This window comes from Tasmannia lanceolata, unplaced genomic scaffold (assembly GCF_043159265.1).
Source record: "Tasmannia lanceolata isolate RefF3 unplaced genomic scaffold, GAP_Taslan_0.1 ptg000007l, whole genome shotgun sequence".
Lineage (NCBI taxonomy): Eukaryota > Viridiplantae > Streptophyta > Magnoliopsida > Canellales > Winteraceae > Tasmannia > Tasmannia lanceolata.
Genome location: NW_027518684.1, coordinates 377423 through 397500, shown reverse-complemented (window position 1 = coordinate 397500; position 20078 = coordinate 377423). Strand labels below are relative to the sequence as shown.

At 37.4% G+C, this 20078-nt stretch overlaps 1 protein-coding gene across 3 annotated transcripts in view; it reads right to left on the bottom strand.

Annotated features, from left to right (window-relative positions):
- The window catches only part of LOC143881317 (Metallopeptidase M24 family protein), a 36112-nt gene that overhangs the window by 6194 nt on the left and 9840 nt on the right, over window positions 1–20078 (bottom strand). For all 3 annotated transcript variants that reach the window (XR_013251922.1, XM_077384320.1, XM_077384321.1), the window contains 7 exons: window positions 17520–17783; window positions 16481–16573; window positions 15981–16187; window positions 9248–9351; window positions 7187–7253; window positions 6980–7087; window positions 5397–5489 (listed from right to left, as the gene is read on the bottom strand). Coding sequence is in view for 2 of the 3 variants with exons in the window: in XM_077384320.1 (XP_077240435.1) it covers window positions 5397–5489; window positions 6980–7087; window positions 7187–7253; window positions 9248–9351; window positions 15981–16187; window positions 16481–16573; window positions 17520–17783 (936 nt within the window). In the remaining variant the exon portion in view is untranslated. The remainder of the gene's footprint in view (window positions 1–5396; window positions 5490–6979; window positions 7088–7186; window positions 7254–9247; window positions 9352–15980; window positions 16188–16480; window positions 16574–17519; window positions 17784–20078) is intronic.

Genomic DNA, 20078 nt, shown 5'->3' with positions numbered 1-20078 from the left:
TGCTCCTACCACGAACAAACCATCTTCAGTACACCACTGGTTTCTATCTTCCGCAGGCCACCTATGAAATTCTCTATCGAGAACATGGAGGCTGGTCTCAGAGAAAGGAAAATAGGCCTCGAGGTTGAGATGGAAGCAAGGAGAACATAGGGAAATGGACATTAGGGTTTTCTGATTTTGCCTTCTTCAAAACTAACAATTATGGGGCCAAGCTGGACAGCAAAAAAGGTAAAATATGGGAGAGAGGTCAGAGACTTTTCTCTCAGGTTTTGCAATGATGAGGGGACAACTGCCACTAATATTAAATTAAGAGTTTTAAAGAAATGGGACAGTTGCGGGTTTTGCTTTTTTTAATGCCTTGGTTTCTGCTTATTTTAAAGCACATTACAGCTGGAAAGCCTTGCGTAAAGAAAAGATTACGGGATTTGTGAAAATTTTCAAATTAGTTGTTCGGGTAGTCGGGTTTCCAATGAGTCAACCCGAACCCAACCCGATTTCATCTCGGGTCAGCCATTCTCAACCCTAACCCAACCTGACCCTAGCAAATCTAAACCCAACCTGACGGGTTCGGGTTAAACCTGACCCAAGTTGCACCCCTACTTATTTTTCCATGGTGGTCCCTTTACAATTAGAAATAAATAGTATATAACCCCACTCTAATTTAAGATCCGGGGGAGGGGGGTCTTAAGAAAAGGCTAAGGGGAAATAGTTTGGGCCTTCGCAGGTCTTATTGGGGTGGCGGATGCATTAGAAGCTGAGGTTCGAGCAGCTCATCAAGGCATGAAATTTTTGGCCTTTAATTGTGAAGAGAATGTGGTTGTTGAAGGGGATTCCTTAAATGTCATTAAGTGGCTAAATGGGGCCCAAAAACATCCATGGAGATTTCATAGTTTCTTTGATGAGGTATTCGATTGCACGAGATCCATGTCAGTTACCTTTAGGCATGTACGGTGTTCGGCAAATGAGGTGGGCTGTAGAATGGCAAGATTAGGAGTGTCGAGAGAGACTTTAGCTTTTTTGGACTATATTCCACCATGACTTTATTTTGTTACTTCTGTATTTTGCTTTTGCTTTGTTACTGTTTTCTTGTGTATCTCGACCATCTCGGTCTCTTTTCAATAAAATTGGCGATCATTCAAAAAAAAATCTGCTCTAACTTATAGCCTAAAAACAAGTAACGAAAATCCTAAAACCCATAATCGTATTTTACCTTGCACCTGCTAGTGGTTTCTACACCCTTTTCTGCTGGTGGTTTGTTCTTCCGGGCGGAAGAGGAGGAGGAGAAAAACCATTGTTCATATGAAATTAGCTCATTAAGACATGACACTTTTGAAGAAGGAAAACCGATGTTGTTTTCAATGATTCAGGTTATGTTTGTTTTGGATTTCGAGAACTAATTGTGATTTCAATGATTTAGGCCTGTTTCTTTTGGATTTTGAGAGTTGTTTATGATTTCAATATGGAAATCATTTCAAAATACTTTGTCTACTACTGGCAATTCTTTGTATGATGATTAATTGTATGATGATTATTATAGATTTGAATGTGTGATTATTACAGTTGGCATAAATTATATGATGATTTATTGTATGATGAATATAGTTTGTGCTTTTTTTAAAACCAGAATTTATCAAGGAACTAATCATAGAATTTTATATTTAATTTTATGGTTTTGAACGAAGAATAGATAATTACTCATTTATTCTTATTTTTTACCTTCTTATATTTTTAATATTTTCTCATTTATATATATAAATCTAAAAAAATCTTACGATTTACGATCCAGGACGATTCAAACTCTCTTATGATTTACAATTAGATTCCGATTTTCAGAACCTTGATTAGCACAACCATGTTTTGATGATTGCACAAATGCAATAGGCCTTTTCATTTTTAATTGGCTTGTCAAAGCCTTTTGAGAATAGTAATGACCTTTGACAACTCTTTAAATAATAAAAGAGACGACGTATTTGTGCAAATAGACACACACACACACACATGTATATAATATAAATATAAATATACATACATGTGTGTATGAAGGCGTCTAAGCCACTTTGCAAGGGCGCGAAGTAGCTTCCTCTGTTGCAAATTAAGCGAGCCCCGTATCCCACTTGCAAGTTGCAACTTGGAAAGTGGTTGCTTCATTTCTACAATTAGCAGGTGAATTATTATTTTAGTACGATTACACCCACTTGTAGCACATGGGAGGCGAGCTCACAGGACTCCAGGCATTTTTTGGGGTCATGGAAGAGATGGGAAGAAAAAAAAGGGGGGAATTGCAGCAGAGAAGAGAGAGGTTAGAATAGGCTGGCAACCGAAACACAGAAGATGAGGGAAAGGGGAAAGAAAGAGTCTTGGTCCTTGACCTTGCAGATGGGTTTGACCTTTGATCAGGCCAACTTGAGTTTGTTTGGGTTTGATGACAATGGTGGTGGCCACTGTGACATCGAAAGCCTCTTCTTCTTGAAGAAGTATAAGCAAAGAAGGCCGAGGAAGAGCTTCTAGGTTCTGTAAATGAGTTGAAGGCAACCCAAGAACAGCTGAAAGCACTTCTAGCTGTTGCCGAGGAATCAAAGCTCGCTGTTCTGAGAAGAACAGAGTAAATGGAAACTGCCATCGAAATATTAGAATAATAACACAGTTTCTTACCATAGAAATAACACTACCAATTTCCCAGTTGCAAGTGGAGTACATGGCTCACCTAATTTGCAACAGAGGAAGCTACTTTGCATCCCTGCAATGTGGCTTAGAGCCTTAGACACTCTATATACATATTGCAGAAGAATATGGGGCCCACCATATGCCACAAGTTGCAAGGTTTGGAGTTCTTGGTTCATCTCTTTTATTGTATCTACATGACTGAAAGGTTACGAGTATATTTCCTACTAAGTCTCATAAGTGGTGTTTGTAACTTAAGCGAGTGTGCCTCTTGGTTTGCACACAACCAACACCCCCCCCCCCCTTCCCCTTTCTCTCTCTCTCTCTGAAAAAAAGACCACATGAAAACCATTCATACTTCTAATCCTTCTGTTCACCATTGCTTCTTTTTTCTTTCTTACATTTTTTAGTTGTGTCATACCCTATCATGGGTCAGACTATAATATGAGTCCAGATCATATATCAGATGCATAAAAAATTAAGATTTGGGTTTTCCTTTCCTCTTGGGTAGTTGTGATGACAATGGACATCAAGTGGAAGTATCCTTCAACAGTCAAAGTTGTGTTCTAGCTCATTGATTATTGGTCGTCTATGATATATTTTTTTGTAGTTAAGCTTGGATTGAACCTCCAACCTATTGGTTGCGGGGGTTGTCTATGATATTATTTACGTGATATCTTCGAATATTACCTATTGAAGCATAATCGAATTGGATGGTTGAGGTTAAACAACCATGAATCACATCCATGGAAAACAGGCATAATGACCAGCCAAGAATGATAATTACAATGGTTAGACAACAAAAAAAACTATTTGGAACAGGCTCAATCGGCTTGGATGTTTATTGGTAGCCCAAGAAAGTGAAGGTTAAAGAACACAGAAGAAGATCCATCCTATGATAATTGACAGTGATAACATCACAATTATGGATTGGCTCTCGCATTCGATGGAGCCAAGCATTAGTAGAAGCCTTCTTTTTTTAAGGCAACAAAGGATATATGGGACACAATAGCATGAACACATTCACAACGGAAAAATCTAGCCCGGATTTATCAACTGCATAGGGAGGTTCCGAATATGTAGTAAGGAAACTTATCTCTAGAAGATTATTTCAGACTTCTTAGACAAAAATGGGAAGAACTCAGACCATTATCAGCCTCCAACCCCTACCCCTGAAGATATAAATAAGCAAATGGAGCAGTGGGGATCTTCGAGTCTCTGGTCGGCTGAATCAAGATTTTGAATTTCAATGGGTTAAAGTACTTGGTAAAGATGAGATACGTTCCCATGAATCCATCTACAACTACATTCAAGGAGAGAGTCTCCCAAAATAAACTCTTATGGGTGTTGATTCAGCTTCAAACATATAGTATTCAGGCCTAGCTGCAGAGATAAAAACAACTGAAGCAGCGGAAATGATTATGGGAGAAGCCAACCTAGGCCATGGACATCATCAGTTGATAAATATAACATGAAGTATACCCATCTTGAAAAAAAAAAACAGATACTCAAGATATGCATTTATGTTCTCATATTCGCCCAAAGATGAGACCAATCTGCCAAAACCGCACCAATTGAGGGGAAGCGTACGAACATAATTAAACAACCGAAGGAAGCTCAAAGATATAACCAAGTGATCAGGCCATCAAGGAACTGAGTCAACAACTTGCTGCCCTCAAAGTTCCTATTAATACCTTATCCACCAAGGATATGCAGCCTATATCTGTGCATGCCTCTACTTACCATGGTGTGGCTAAGAGAAAGAAGCGACACATTCTGGAAGAAACTCGATCTGTTGTCATCAGGATGGAGATAGCTAAAATCTATTGGGATGAAGCATTTTTAACTGTCGCATATATGATTAATAGGATGCCTACTCCAGTCTTGAAGATAGACAACATTTGAAGCTAGTGTTTTTCCAAGGAGCGGCATGAAAACTCTATCGTGGTTGGCTTTTGCAGCGCTAATGTGATGGCTTCTTGAAATAGGAACAAGTGGTTCACCTTAAAAGTTTTTTCAACAGAAAAATGCTGATAACTAAGCAGCTGGTCTGGGGAGATTTTTGGAAGAACAGAAGTTATGAGAGAAGAAAAGTTGCAAGTCATTTATCCTTATTGAATGAAGAATGCATTCTTAAAAGAATGCTGTAAGCAATGCTTTGGTTGACTTTAGTTGGTTAGCATTATTGGATTCATTCTGATTAATATTTTTATCCCACTATTAATGAGACTAAATTAAAGCATTATTCACCTAATTGCTGTCATTCATGTTTAAACATTGACGTTTTCAATTTCCCTGTGGAAAGAAAAAATAATAATACAGGATATCAGTTACAACCATTAACTCGTTTTTTGAACCGTTCATTGGAAATTTCTCCACATAACCTGTATTATTCTGTGGCGTAGATACACCATACCTTTGTCTCGTGATACAATCTTTTCTCTCAAAATGGTGCAGCAATGCATCATTGAAAACTTTACTAAAAGGGGCATGCTTGGCAATGTTTTTCATGCGTAAAAGTGGGAATGGAAATCTCATTTGTGATGATTACCAATATTTTCATTCTTTGGTTTCATCTTAGAGAAATCGTGATTGAGACAATCAATTGAACAGGAGTGCCATTTTTATGAGTCTCATCTTTCTTCATGATTTAAGAAGCAACAAACATGTCTTGAATGAAGATTATAGCACCATAAAGGAAATAAATGGACTAGGTTGGGCTCATTAAACCGTACCGAATAATTATGTATTTGCTGAATGCTTACACCAGGTTTGCAGAGTTTCACACAATCTTTATTTGTCCTTAGAATGAGATCATAAAGCTCTTCCTGAAATCCACAGATCATGGGAAAAAAATCATTAGACTCCATCAGCTATGCCAACCAACATATGAGCTCTCTAATGGTGTAAATCTAACAGAAAATTACAGGCTTGCTCGGAAACGCTTCTCATTCTCCTTTCTGAGCAGACAAAACGGGCAAAGCTGAAGAATGAGAATCGCTAGAAGAAGCGACTTCGTTTTGCTCGAAAAAATAATGCATTTTACTGCTCGAAAGGTGGATTTCGGAGAAACGGGCTCCGCGAGTCAGGTTTGCCTAATGTAATCTTTCTTTTCTTTCATTCTCTGGACGGGAAAAAAAATGCAAAAGTGCCTCAGAGAATGGATTCCGAATGTCACCCACATGGGTAGGGAATCCCTCTAAATTATGACTAGGGGAAAACATGCACATTCCACAATTGCATATATTAAACACATGACATTAAAGAATTGGTACACTTCCACATGCTCGAAAATTAAGATGATGATAAAGGACAAACCTGAATGAATGGCTTTATAAATTAGAGTATAAAAATCAGTGAATAATTCAAAAGAATAAATCTAATAAGCGACTTCATTTTGAATTTTGAAAGATAGAGGGAAGTCAATATGTAAATGTCCGGCAGTAACAAACTAACAAAGAGATCTTTATGCCTGGTCATCCGAAAAACAGAAATAATAGAGTTCAGCAAATCAAGAAAAGGATCTGGATGACTAGGACAGAAACAGAAATGTTCTGGCTGAATGGAAAGAATTTGTTCGAGGAAAAGGATATACAGTTGGAGAAAAGAAACATCAAATAGAAAGTTTAACAAGTCAATAGACAAATTACAAGTTGTCAGCTAATTGTCTATGCTTATGTAATGAAGTAGGAGAGGAACTTTGACCTTGAGAAAGAAGGTAGATATACCTGGAATTGTTCAGTGTAGCCAGGAACAACAAAAGTACAAGCAGGAAACGTTTGCTTACATCTACTTATTGGGAAACTAGTGATTAATTTTAGTTATTGTAGTATCAGTACAAAGCAGTGACCTCAAGTTCATGACATGTTTTCAGAAAGAAAACGATAGTGAAATGAATGTAGATTTTTTTAATAAATTGATAACAGCACTCCTCTCTTTCGATAATGTCTCTCATCACTTTGTTAATCACTTCTTTGGTTGGCTGTTAGAGCATCTTAGGAATTATATCAACCTTTAAAAGCTAATTAGAAAAGTGTGAAGTAAAGAGTGGACTGCCATTATTGAGACAAGGAGTGTGATCTTTATTATTAGAGAATGCTCTATGAAAACTAAAAGCGGGACTGAGATAGAAGATAGAAATGATAATGAAGGATTCGTTAGGAAACAATGTGCACGACAAAGTAATTCGTTTCGATAGAAAATCATGAAACAATACTTTAAAGAAATTATAATAGTGTGAGACAAGACAATAAGGTTCATGCTTGTGATTGATGAATTGGTAGCAAAATTAAAAGTGAGAACAAAGCAGATTACATACCTGAGCAGAGGAGAAACTACCACAAGGTGGCCAAGTACGAGTCAGGTCACTAAGATAACCATGCAACTCACATCCGACATCCATCAATACAAGATCCCCAGCTTTGATCTATCAAATGTTACACCATCATTTTTTCTGTGAAATTTGCTGTTTTGTACTCAAAGGTAAGTAGATAATACTATATTAGCACATAATAAATGTCCTTACTTTTTTATCATTTCGAGAATAGTGTATAACGCTACCATTTGCCCCACTGCCGACCACAGGATTGAACCTAGACAAATTGAATGAAGCATATTTATATTTGATTACAAAATTCTTGCATAAATACATTCTAAAGACCAAAACAGCTAAAACTATATAGGGGGAGATGTTCTATACTGCATATCAGCATTGATGTGCCTCTCCTTCTGCAGGACAAAGCCACAGGCTATCACCACCTGCAAGTGTATGATCAGTTGCGGTGTTGCGGCCAACACTCTTTCTTGCCAAAAAACAGAGGCAAAACAATGCTGACAGGTAGTTCCCTCGAAAGCCTCAACTATATAATATCATTTGTGGTCTTTAGTGGGCTATTTGTATAGAGAAGCCACTAGACTAAAACCACCTTATAGTTCACCATCACCACCTGCTTCACTTTCTTAGTAACCATGCTGCATTCTTTATGGTAAAGGTATTGCATAAAAAAGATTGGTCTTTATCAGGATCCCTCCATAGAGAGGATTCAGTAATATATCAAGTATAGAAGATCCATTAACATAAAGTCGAAAACCCAACCCCCGTAGAGAGGATCCATTAATATCTCAATTCTCAAGTATAGAAGATCCATTAACATAAAGTCGAACAACCATCTTCAAATTCATTATTGTACCAAGTTCACCACTTGGCAAACATGACCTTTTATTCTTATTTATTTATTTATTTATTTACTTATTATTATTATCGTTCTCTTGAGTAGCACTTGACAAACATGTTATCCTCATGTGTTTCTACAAGCTTCTTTCTAACCACAACACACATTGCAGAAATTGATAGGCACAAAGAGAAGATCTTTCAATGATGCTAATGATAGAATTAAAACTATTATAATTTTTTATAATCTTCTTCTCATAAAACATTTTTGGACTCGTCACAAGCTTCTGTTCGTCTATATTCTTCTTTAGGTTATTCAGTATTCGTGTGTCCTCAACACCTCGGGGCACCTTTGCACAAAGACTCGTCACAGGCCTCAACAAGTTGCTTCTTTCACATCTAACAAACTACCAACAATAAAAAGTCAAAGACAAATATTCACACGGCATCCAAACTCTTCTTGAGGGGTTTAAGATTTTGATAGCAATACCGGGAAAGAGAGCGAAGGGACATTGATTTGAGAAAGAGAGCAGTTGATAATCAAAATTGTTCAGATTATGAAATTATCAAAGCCTTTACTATGATTTAGTTCATGATAAAACTGCTGGCCATGATAGTTCGAGTCCAATTAAGATAGAGGTCATGCTTGCTTTGGGTAGAGACATCAAGTCAAACCTACAGCGATGGGCCATGTAAAATAATGCCATTAGAAATTTTTTGAATTTTTTTTACCAAATCAAATAAATTATTATGATCACATCTCCTGCACTGCTTTGCCCATCATTTTTTTGTTTTCTTAAAAGAAAACAAATCCAAAGCTATTTAATTAACTACCCTTCAATTTCAGATGACATGTTCAGAAGAGCCATGACAAACATAATAAAAAATATCAAATATTGTATACAAAATACACTAGAATCGTCAGAGTTTCACTCATGGTTTTAAATTTCGGCCGAAATATTTCGGTTTTGGCCGCAACTGAAACGAAATTTACCTGAAGTCGTGTTTCTTTATAAGATTTCGGCGACATTTTTAGCCTTTTTTACAAAATTTTCACCGAAATTTTAAATAGATCCACCGAAATTTATGAAATATTCACCGAAATAGCCGAAATTTCCTCTGAAACCACCGAAATTTTAGACATTTCGGTCGAAGTTTAAAAAAAAAAAAACGAAATCATACTCATATTTTTACATGATTTCGGCCAAAATTTTGGCCCGAAACCGAAACCGACACCGAAACTGAAATTTAAAACCTTGGTTTCGCGTCAACCCACATTTCCATGTGAAAGATTGTAACTCAAGAAAATGTATTTATCAGCTGGATGCTGGATGCCAGCGTTAGGAAATGACAATATTCTGCCTAAAATGGCAGGACAAATAATTCCCGGTCTATAAAAAGATAAAAAGTACTTACGCCATTCTTTGGGCTCCTCTCATTTTGCATTCATATTCAAACCTAGCTGACAGCATATTCTCATCAGGTATTGTCTTTGAAATCGACATTGTTTGTAAAAGAGCCTATTCAAGACATGCAAATAAAATGTGACAGTAGTTAAGTGGTGAACCATCAATTAAGAAATTTTAACCAATTTAAATGAAAGAGCTCACCAATGAACAAACCGATCTTGTAGAGGAACTGAATATTGTATTTCCAAAAAATATGATGCAACACACCAATCAATGAAAATGTCTAGTAATACAAGGCTGTAAATTGTATTGATGCATTAAAAGCCAAGATGCCAAATCAAGACTTTTCGGCTAAAGAAATATAATGCTAGATATCAATTTATAGATATTATAACAGTTGATAGGAGAGGCATTTAGCCTTCTTTTCTAAGGATTTTGTTTCTCTTGCTTTTTAAGGCATCTTTAAGTCGCTATCTATGAACCTATCAGTCACTGCCAAAAGATCATTTTATACAAAAACAATATAGAAATTTATATGGTTACAAAGCAGGTATTTTCTGCTGACATCTTGTTGCTTATAGGAGTTTGTTCACAATTACCATGAATGCTAAAATTTTGTTAATAGTTATGTTCCATAGTAGGGTGCATTTTTGCATCAGGATTATCTCTTTGGATCTTCATTTAGTTTCTCTAAGAATTATGTCATTTTGTACAACTTGCTAGTTTCTTTTTTCCATTATTTACAACTGTTTATTATATAAATGGGCATTATCTATCATGACACACATAATGTTTGTTAGTAGGGCATTTTAGTGACGTCCCTTCCCTCACTGTGAAGTGTCTTCCCATGTGGAAGACTCTACCCCCAAGTCCCTAATCAAATCCATGGCAACTCGTAAACTCTAAGTGCTCATCAGTCACGAGTACCTTGTTAGTGCTAACCAACACCTATCTTGTGCTGACTTTACCTCTTTCGCCTTACCAGCACTCTTGTGCTCCTGGGAAGCAAGCCAGCAGCACATAAGCTGGCTACAACTCCGCCTCCTCTGTCCAACTGCTAGAGTACAACTCACTCATTTGCACGAAAATTTAATGGTTTGGCGACGCTTCTTGACTAAGTTGTGAGACAGCAGGTCTATGATGCATTCAACATGTACACTTCACATGCCTCATATATTTGTGTGTGTGTGTGTGTGTGCGCGCGCGTGCGTGTGCGTGTGTATATAGACACACAAGGAAAATGATAAAAATATCGCGAGACACCAGGTCTATGATGCAGCCAACATGCACACTTCACATGCCTCATTTGAATGTGTGTGCATGCGTATGAATGTACACACAAGGAAAATGCGAACAGACACCCTCTAGGCCCCACTTTTGCCACATGTGTGATAGGATACCTTTAGTTTGATCCAACTGGCGACCACAAGTACAGCTAAATGCAGTTGATAACACCTTGATCGGATGATCAAAGTTCCTGATCCATCAAGCTTCTTTTAGGGTTCCACTAACAAAGTTGAACCATTGATTTTTGTAGTTCTTTATCTTATGCATGGGATGTAGTGTACATTCGGGATGGGACCAATACCATGTGGGTCGCCACATGATGTTCTACAAGATCAAAAGTCATGATTGCACGTACATGTCCCCATGTGGGACCCTGGAAATGATCGTCACTGTTGATCCCAGCAATACTGTCGCGGGCCTAGGGCCATAGATGGAGTTATATTCCTCGGTCGATCTTGACTTCTTCCACACCGAGAGAACCCAACCCCTATGGTACAAGTGATTTCTCTCCTCGGTCCTCCCCTCCTTCGATCATGGCATTGTTAACATTATAGATGGACTTTCTTTTGCAATATTAATCGGAAGCCTTGATCTTGAGATTGTATCTCTTTTTGAAATTGGGTCCATCAAGGTTTGGGCTTCATTAGGAATAGAAGTAGTTCTTCGGGATATGCATTTGCAGAACTAATTGGTTGTCAATACTCTAGTGAACAGGAAACATGGACACCATTGGAGTGAATTCAGACTTTCTCATCATCTAAAAATCATGGTTTTAAATTTCCACCGAAACCGATACGAAACGACTGAAATATTTCTGTTTCCATCTCCACTGAAATGCATACCAAAATTGAAATGCATATTGAAACCAAAGTTGTAAGTGTATTAGTGTTATATAGTACAAGTGTGTTAAATAATAATATTCATATGAATTGCGTGTGAAATGTGGTGTGTGCATAGTTGTCAACCCTTGACTCGACTCATGACTCGATTTCTTAATTTTATGACTCGTGACTCGACTTGTGACTCGTAAGAGTTTTTGACAAGAAAAGAAATTTAGTTGAAAAAATATATAATTATATATCAAACGATAAAGCATGTAAAACAATATAACCTAATACCACATAGATAAAGCACTAAGCCAAAAATATAAATAATTATATGCTTGTAACTTGCAGGCACAAAAATAATTAAGTTCTAAGTTTCAACTTCCAAGTTTTCAATCATCAAAACAAGAAAGCCCAGGCCCAGCAACTCGACTTGACTTGTAAGAGTCTTATTTTTTTTAGTCGACTCGCAGAGACCCGTAAGTGTCACTAGACGACTCGTAAAGCCCAACGACTTGACTCAACTTGAGAGTTGACTCATACGACTTGTAAAAGTTTGACAACTATGGGTGTAAGTATTGTGTATAAATATTAATATGAAATACATGTGAAATGCGGTATGCATTGAATTATCAGACATGTGTGACAATGCATGTCATTATATGTTTTTAGTTGTTAAAGCATTATGGGTTGCCATTTTCAAAATAAAAAAAAACATTATGGGTTGCTCTTTTTTTTCCTTATGTGATGGTTTTTTAGTGTATTTGTGCTTTTTCTAACACTTCATTAAGTTTCATCTTAAATGTTCACTTGATTCACATGGTCGTAGAGGCAATTCTCCAGCATTGTCCCCTCCCATGAGGAGGCTCCACGGCAATTCTCCTCATATACATATGATAATCAATATCTGAGGGGTTCCTTACGTGAGAGGGGCCTCGGGCGACATATAATGGGTTTCATTCGCTATTTCATGCGTAGCCCTTTGAAGGTCTGGCATGTAGCTCATACAGAACTTCCCACAGAGCCTGCACCCCCACAATACTTGAGATAGTCTTTTTCGAGAAGGCGGGCGAAGCCGCTCCTAATCTGCCTCCGGATTCGCCAAAATATTTTAACCAATTCTTAAATTTTAATTATAAAAAGTAATCTATTGAAATTTTTAATAGGTTAAGTAAATATAATGATTTATTTTCATATGAGAAACTTATTACTTTTTTTTTTAATGCTATGAGATACTTTCTGTTAGGATGGGTAAAACTCAAAACATGCGGTAATTGTAAAGTTTTTTTTTTTTTGATGGGTAATTGTAAAGTTGCGGTAATAGTATTTAGAAAAAAACAAATAAAAGAGACTAAAAAGTGTTGCCATTAATCCTGAAGTATTGGAATCTGAGACGTGTCCGACGCAGATAATTCGCCCCTTCAGAAGAATTTGTGTAACATAGGGAAAAACCTATTCAAAGAGTTAATTGATATCTATGCTCCTTACCAAATTTCTTTTCCACCATGTCTAACAAATTCTCTTTCCAAGGGACACTATCAATAAGGAATTATATTCTTCTTTTGTAATTTGTTTGCTATCTATCTACATCAACATGTACATAATTCCATTTTTTGAATAAAATAATTTCCATAAGTGAGTAGACCATTTTTTGAAAAAAATAATCTCTTTTGAGCCGGGTAGATCCTTTCACCTTCTTCATGAAAACTCTCTAAAGGATTCCTTAGCCGACCCCAACTAGTTTGGGACAAATGCTTAGTTGAGTTGAGCTTAGTGTAAGTGAATTAGTGCAGGTTGGTAGAGAGTTAAAAGAGAAATTGGCTTCAATTAACTCATATGCTTTTAAGAATACAATTCTGTTGAGGAAGAGAATGAGAGAAAGAAATTGTGAGTTAGGGAGTCTCCCCCTCACTTATGTATTTATATATAATGAGAAATGTACAAAAGACGGATATGCCCATAGGCATATACCATATACATACACTAACACCCCCCCTCAAGCTGGAATGTATATGTCAAAAATTCCTAGCTTGCTACAATTATCACTCAATTTAGCTTTGTTCAATGGCTTGGTAAACATATCCGCTAATTGGTCCACCGATCTAGTGAACATTGTGCATATTTCTCCTTTTTGAATAAGGTGCCGAATGAAGTGGCAATCAACCTCGATATATTTAGTTCTCTCATGAAAGACTGGATTTGTGGCAACGTGAATCGCTGGCTTGTTGTCGCAATATAACTGAGAAGGAGATGATGGGGAGAAACCGATCTCTAACAAGAGAAAACGTAACCAAATGAGCTCTCCACTTGTGTGTGACATACCTCTACACTCCGCCTCTGCACTAGATTTGGAGATAAGATCATGTTTCTTACTCCGCCATGACACAAGGTTACCTCCCACAAATGTGCAGTATCCTGTGGTAGATCTCCTATCAACTGGAGATCCTGCCCAATCTGCATATGTGTACCCTTCTATCTTCTGATGTCCATGTTTCTTGAATAGCAACCCTCTACCTGGAGCACCTTTTAAATACCGAAGAATCTGAAGAACTGCTGCCCAGTGTGAAGTACGAGGTGAACTCATATGTTAGCTGACAACACCAACAACAAAGGAGATATCTGAGCATGTGACTGTAAGGTAGATAAGTTTACCAACCAGCCTCCTGTATCCGCCTCGGTCATCTACAAGTCTCCCTCTTCAGGTAGTAACTTCACATTTGCGTCCATGGGAACTGAGGCAAGTTTCACTCCAAGACAACCTGTCTCCTCAAGCAGGTCTAAGACATATTTCCTCTATGAGAGAGAAATCCCATTTGTCGAATATGCAACTTCAATAACCAAGAAGTATCTAAGACGACCCAAATCCTTGGTAGAGAACTCATTTTGCAAGAATGTCTTCAATTTCTGGATCCCAGTTGTATCACTGCCAGTGATGATGTTGTCATTGACATAGACTATCAAGAGTACACACCCAACTGTAGACTGACAGCTGAAGACAGAATGATCAACTGCACACTGCTTCATACCAAAGTGCATAATGGCATCACTGAACCTTCCAAATCATGCTCTAGGAGACTGGCTTTCTTTAATCGATACACAGAGGATGACATCTCCCCCTGAGCAACATACCAAGGAGGTTGCTCCATGTAAACTTCCTCTGTGAGCTCACCATGAAGAAAAATATTTTTGACATCCAACTAATGTAGAGGCCAGCCCTGATTAACAGTAAGAGAAAGTAGAACACGCACTGAAGGAATCTTCACCACAAGAGAAAATATCTCGCCATAGTCTACCCCAAATGTCTGAGTGTACCCTTTGGCAACCAAATGATAGCTTTGAGTTTTGACAGTATTTACCATTTACCATTTAGAAAATGAGTCCCTTAATGATGGTTAAATGAAGTTATTGTTTTAAAATGGTGACTTCAAGTGGAAGTTAACTCCAAATGATAGTTGGAAGTAGTTAGATGACTTAAGCCACTATTATCAACTTGGTACACTACCACATCGGGACACCACATAATGAAAAGTAAACATAACAATCCAACATCTCTGGCCTCCCCAAATTCTAGTACAAGGTTGTATGACCCATTCCTAAAGCGAAGGAATACATAGATTAGAATGTGTTCTACGTCAATAATTAACAAAGGGAGTTTCTTCTAGCCACATTTCTTGCATGCATTATCATTACCCAGTTGCATTGCTCCACAACAGAATTAAAAAGGCCGCAAATCTTCTTGTCTTCTGTGACATGCTGCTCTGGCCACACAGTAGTTATATATTGTAAAAACTCAAGGTCTCCCACAAGTTCTGGAAATCAATCCAGGCTGTTTTGTGATCCACAATCAATAGTTATTGTCTTATAGATCATCAACAGTAGTTGTTGACTTGTTAACAAGCCTCACGATCTGCTATAAGTCAGATTTTATTGAAATGAAAGCAACAGCTGCTGTCTATCAACTTGCCTGTAACAGTAACCAAGCTATAGGCTTGTCTATGTCCATCAACATGATAAAGATAATGAATCTTTTCTTTTTTGAACAATATGATAATGAATCTTCTGTTATAAAAAATCAAGTAGGAAGAATATCTATATAATATATATCATGCACATAAGCTTCCATGCCAGTAATAGAATTGTAGATTTTTCAATAGGAAATAATGGTAACGGTAAAGTTAATGAATGCTGTAGCAACGAGCGAATGCGCATAGCATCTCCTACATGCTCTAGTGGTGTGAGGCAACAAGTGCCATGAGGTGTAGGGTTCAAGATTGGTACAAGAGAGAGAGAGAGAGAGAGAGAGAGAGAGAGAGAGAGAGAGAGAGGGAAGAGTGAGATAAAAAAAAGGTATTCTAAAATCCCTCAATCATTTCTTTAAAAAAGAAAAAAACGAAAAGAAAATCAGCAGATGCGCATAATGATAAGTTGAAAACTGAATGAAACAAACTTTAAACGCCGGCGTTTATCTATTCATGATATAAGTTCAAAATTTACAAGATGGACACATCAATAACAGCAACAATGTTCATAATTTCTATTTCCAAATCTTGAACAACAGTTCATAATTTTGTTCACAATTAATTCAAAAAATTAGGGAGGTGGAATGTCATCTTAGACATGTAAGCACACCTGGCAAGCAATTGATGCTGATTGTCTCATCAAGTTTAGTTCAGATGGTGACTTTATCCATCGGATTTCATGAGTATATCGAGAAAGATCTTTAACTTTGTCATTGCAAATTGCCCTGCGGAAGGCCTCCATATCAGTATAGGCTGGTAAAGCTGTCTTCACATTGTGGAACAATTTGGATGCTCTTCCAATCATTTCGGGGAGGATCTGCACAAAGGGACATAACGATAGCACAGCCAAATAAAAAATGCCAACATTCTAATGGAAGGTATAACTGAAGACCTTTATCATGAATGAGTGAGTTTAACAAGAAACGAACAAGCACATGGCCATTATTAGACCATTATTAAATCTGCAGAACTTTTACACACCAAAGAGAAGAGCTATAAAGACAAAATAAAAACAATAACGAACAGGTGTTTATGCTCACGTCTTTTGTGAGACTGAGACCCATAATGTCAGAAGAAAATATAGAGATTAACATGTTCAAACACACTAACCGCATCCATTCTATGTAAGGGAAACGCCTTATCAGCCTTGAATGTTCCCAAAGCAGCATTAACTCCAGCAATTGGACCTTGCCAAGTCACTTCCTGCAAGGTGAATCAAATTATCTGCTGTGTAGATTGTATATTGAGTACATACAGGAATGTTGTTCACGGCATGGGTATGGAGCAATGGACATGACAAATACAAAGAAAAAAAAAAGTAAAATGAAGGGAACAGATCACACAAAACATGGCTAGCCCAGAATAAGGATAGATCTATATTTCCACATGCAGGTATTCATTTGTATGTGTAGTTTAGGAAAATTTCACAAAATAATTGTACAATACCATCATAGTCACAATTGTCTACGACTTCTTCAAAATATCGCAATTTTATCGCGTCATTTTGATAAAATGAGAAAATCCTGAAATAATCCCGAGATTTTTAAAAAACATATTGTGATATTTTATTTTTATAATTTATCATGAAAATATTGCAATAATACCATGATAATTTAACTATATTTTTTATTTTTTCTTAAACTATATATCTTTACATATTCTATTTTTTCCGATATAAACCCAAAAGTAACAGAAATTTTTAAAATCTCCCAATATATACAGTGCCCAAGAAATTTCTGAGGCAAATATTTCTGATTGTGGATACCACCACAGTAATTTGACTTCCCCCAAGCTGTTTGCTTATTTTGTTTCTTTCTGTTACGCTACTGACTTGTTGGTCTATTCCCATGGAAAAGGGTGTGCTCCTTTCTCCTTTACGAATGATGAGTAACAATGGAACTATGATGATCATTTATCATGTGAAAGGTCAAACTCTGATATAAGTCGGCAATTTTTGTCTTCTTTAGGGATAATAACGAGTCTGTTATGATCATCATAATATCAATCTCATGTCCTCATGCTTAACCATTTCTAATCATGAATACCACTAACATAGAAATGTTTTGATGTCTCGGTGAGTAGCATTAGAGACCGTGGGAAAGTGAAGTGATGAGAAAATTTGCTTCTAAAACAAAATACGAGAGCTTACTTGAGGATTTGGATCTGGCATAAACATGCACAAGCCACACTCGCCACTTAGAACCGCTATTCCACCAGGTTGTTGGCAACCTGTAATGTATAGGTAATCGGCATCCTGTCTAAATGGGTAAGGAACCACATCGGTCATCATTTTTACGGAGGCAGAGGCAATGATGGCTAAACTTCTTTCTGGAAGAAGCTCCAACAACTTTTTCCTTCTTGACAGATATTCATCACTTGTGATGCCAGGTGTGATCTCCCCTTCCTTTAGTAACTACAAAAGGGAATGAAAAAGAACAAAGTTGGCATTTTAAGAGAGCAAAGCGGAACACATAATTTTGACTATCCATCAAAGCAATCCATTAGGTACAGGTTTCAGCTGGAGTCAGTACATATAACTAGCTTTCATCACTTCATAAATTTCATTTAAATCAGGTTCCATTCCATCTTCATCTATTAACAACAACAAGAAACATAAATTACAAATTAGGAAATTGGCAAAGATAGGTCTTAAAGCGTGGAAGCCATTATCATCCACTTCATATGAAAGGATAAAATGAAAAAGAAGAATAAGAGAAAGAAGAAGAATTCTGTGGAGGTCGTCTACCAACCCCACAACCTCAACCTTTACAATATTTCTTCATGGTTGAATTACATAGACAGCCATTAGGTTCATTTATGATGGCCCTAATCCCAGTAATGTAAAATAAATACAAGTTAATTTCATAGATGTCATCCATGCCCAGCTTGAAACAAAATAACAAATACTATCAAATTGATTGCACATAAGTGCCTTAGTGAATAAGCCTGATAATTGATCTTTAGACCTTACATGGAGTAGATATCAATTTGCTATTGGCACAAAATGACAATCTGCTTCAATGTGCAAAGTCATCTCATGAAACATTGGATTAGCAATCTGATTATCACAGAACATCTTTATCGTCTTGCAGACTTCAATGGTCGACTCTTCCACAAGTGTCTTCAACCATATCAATTCACAAGCTATGTAGACCATTGAACAATACTCTGCTTCTGCAGTGCAACTATATTATGTTTCTTGCTGCGCCAGGTAACTAGATTGTTTCTGTTAACTGAGAGTTTAGAGAGAGAATTGAATGAGTTACGGTAATCTCCCCCTGACTCATATCTTTATACTAAAACATAAAGGAATGTACAACGTCCTAAATGCCCTAAGGCAAGTTACATATTCCAACACTCCTCCTCAAGCTGGAATGTAGATATCATACATTCCTAGCTTGTTACATATATCATTCACTTTTGACTTATTTAAGGACTTTGTAAACATATCAGCTAATTGGTCCCCTGACCGAGTAAACACAGTACAAATCTCTCTTTTCTGGATTCTTTGACGGATAAAATGACAATCCACTTTAATATGTTTGGTGCGCTCATGGAAGACTGGATTGTTGGCAATGTATATTGCTGCTTTGTTGTCACGATAAAGCTGCGAAGGAGAAGATGAAATGAAGCCAATTTCAGAGAGAAGTGAACGTAGCCAAATAAGTTCCGTGCTTGTCTGTGCCATTGCCCTGTATTCAGCCTCTGCACTGGACTTAGCTATAACATCCTGCTTCTTACTCTTCCATGAAATAAGATTGCCACCTACAAATGTACAATACCCAGTGGTGGACCGTCTATCTGCTAGGGATCCAGCCCAATCTGCATCAGAGAAGCCTTCAACTTTCATATGGCCATGTCTTTTGAGCATCAATCCCTTCCCTAGAGCCCCTTTCAAATACTTGAGAATCTGTATCACCGCAGCCCAGTGAGAAGTACGTGGAGAGCTCATATACTGACTGACAACTCCAACAGCATATGAAATATCTGGCTGAGTAACCGTGAGATATATATATAAGTTTACCGACAAGCCTGCGATACCTGCCAGGATCCTCCAACAACTCTCCTTCTTCTGGAACGAGTTTCACATTCGGATCCATGGGTACAAAAGCTGGTTTAACTCCAAGATTGCATGTTTCATTTAGCAAGTCCAAGACATACTTTCTCAGAACAAGCCTCTAGAAGAACGAGCAACCTCTATCCCCAAGAAATACCTGAGCTGACCCAAATACTTAATAGAGAATTCCTTTTGCAAAAAGGTTTTCAAACGCTGTATACCGTGTGAATTGATCCCTGTAATGATTATGTCATCCACATAAACTATCAACAAAATACACCCAGCTGAAGAGTGATAACTGAAGACTGAGTGATCTACTGCGCATTGTTTCAGGCCAAAGCACATGACTACCTCACTAAATCTCCCAAGCCACGCACACGGAGATTGTTTGAGGCCATAGAGTAACTTGCGTACGCGACACACGTAGGAGGAAGTCTCCCCCTGAGCAACAAACCCTAGTGGTTGCTCCATATACACCTCCTCAGTCAGCTAGCCATGGAGGAAGGCATTCTTCACATCCAGCTGATGAAGGGGCCAGCCATAATTAACAGCAAGAGACAGGAGCACACGTACAGAGGGAATTTTCGCAACTGGACTGAAGGTCTCTGTGTAGTCAATACCAAAAGTTTGAGTGTACCATTTCGCGACTAA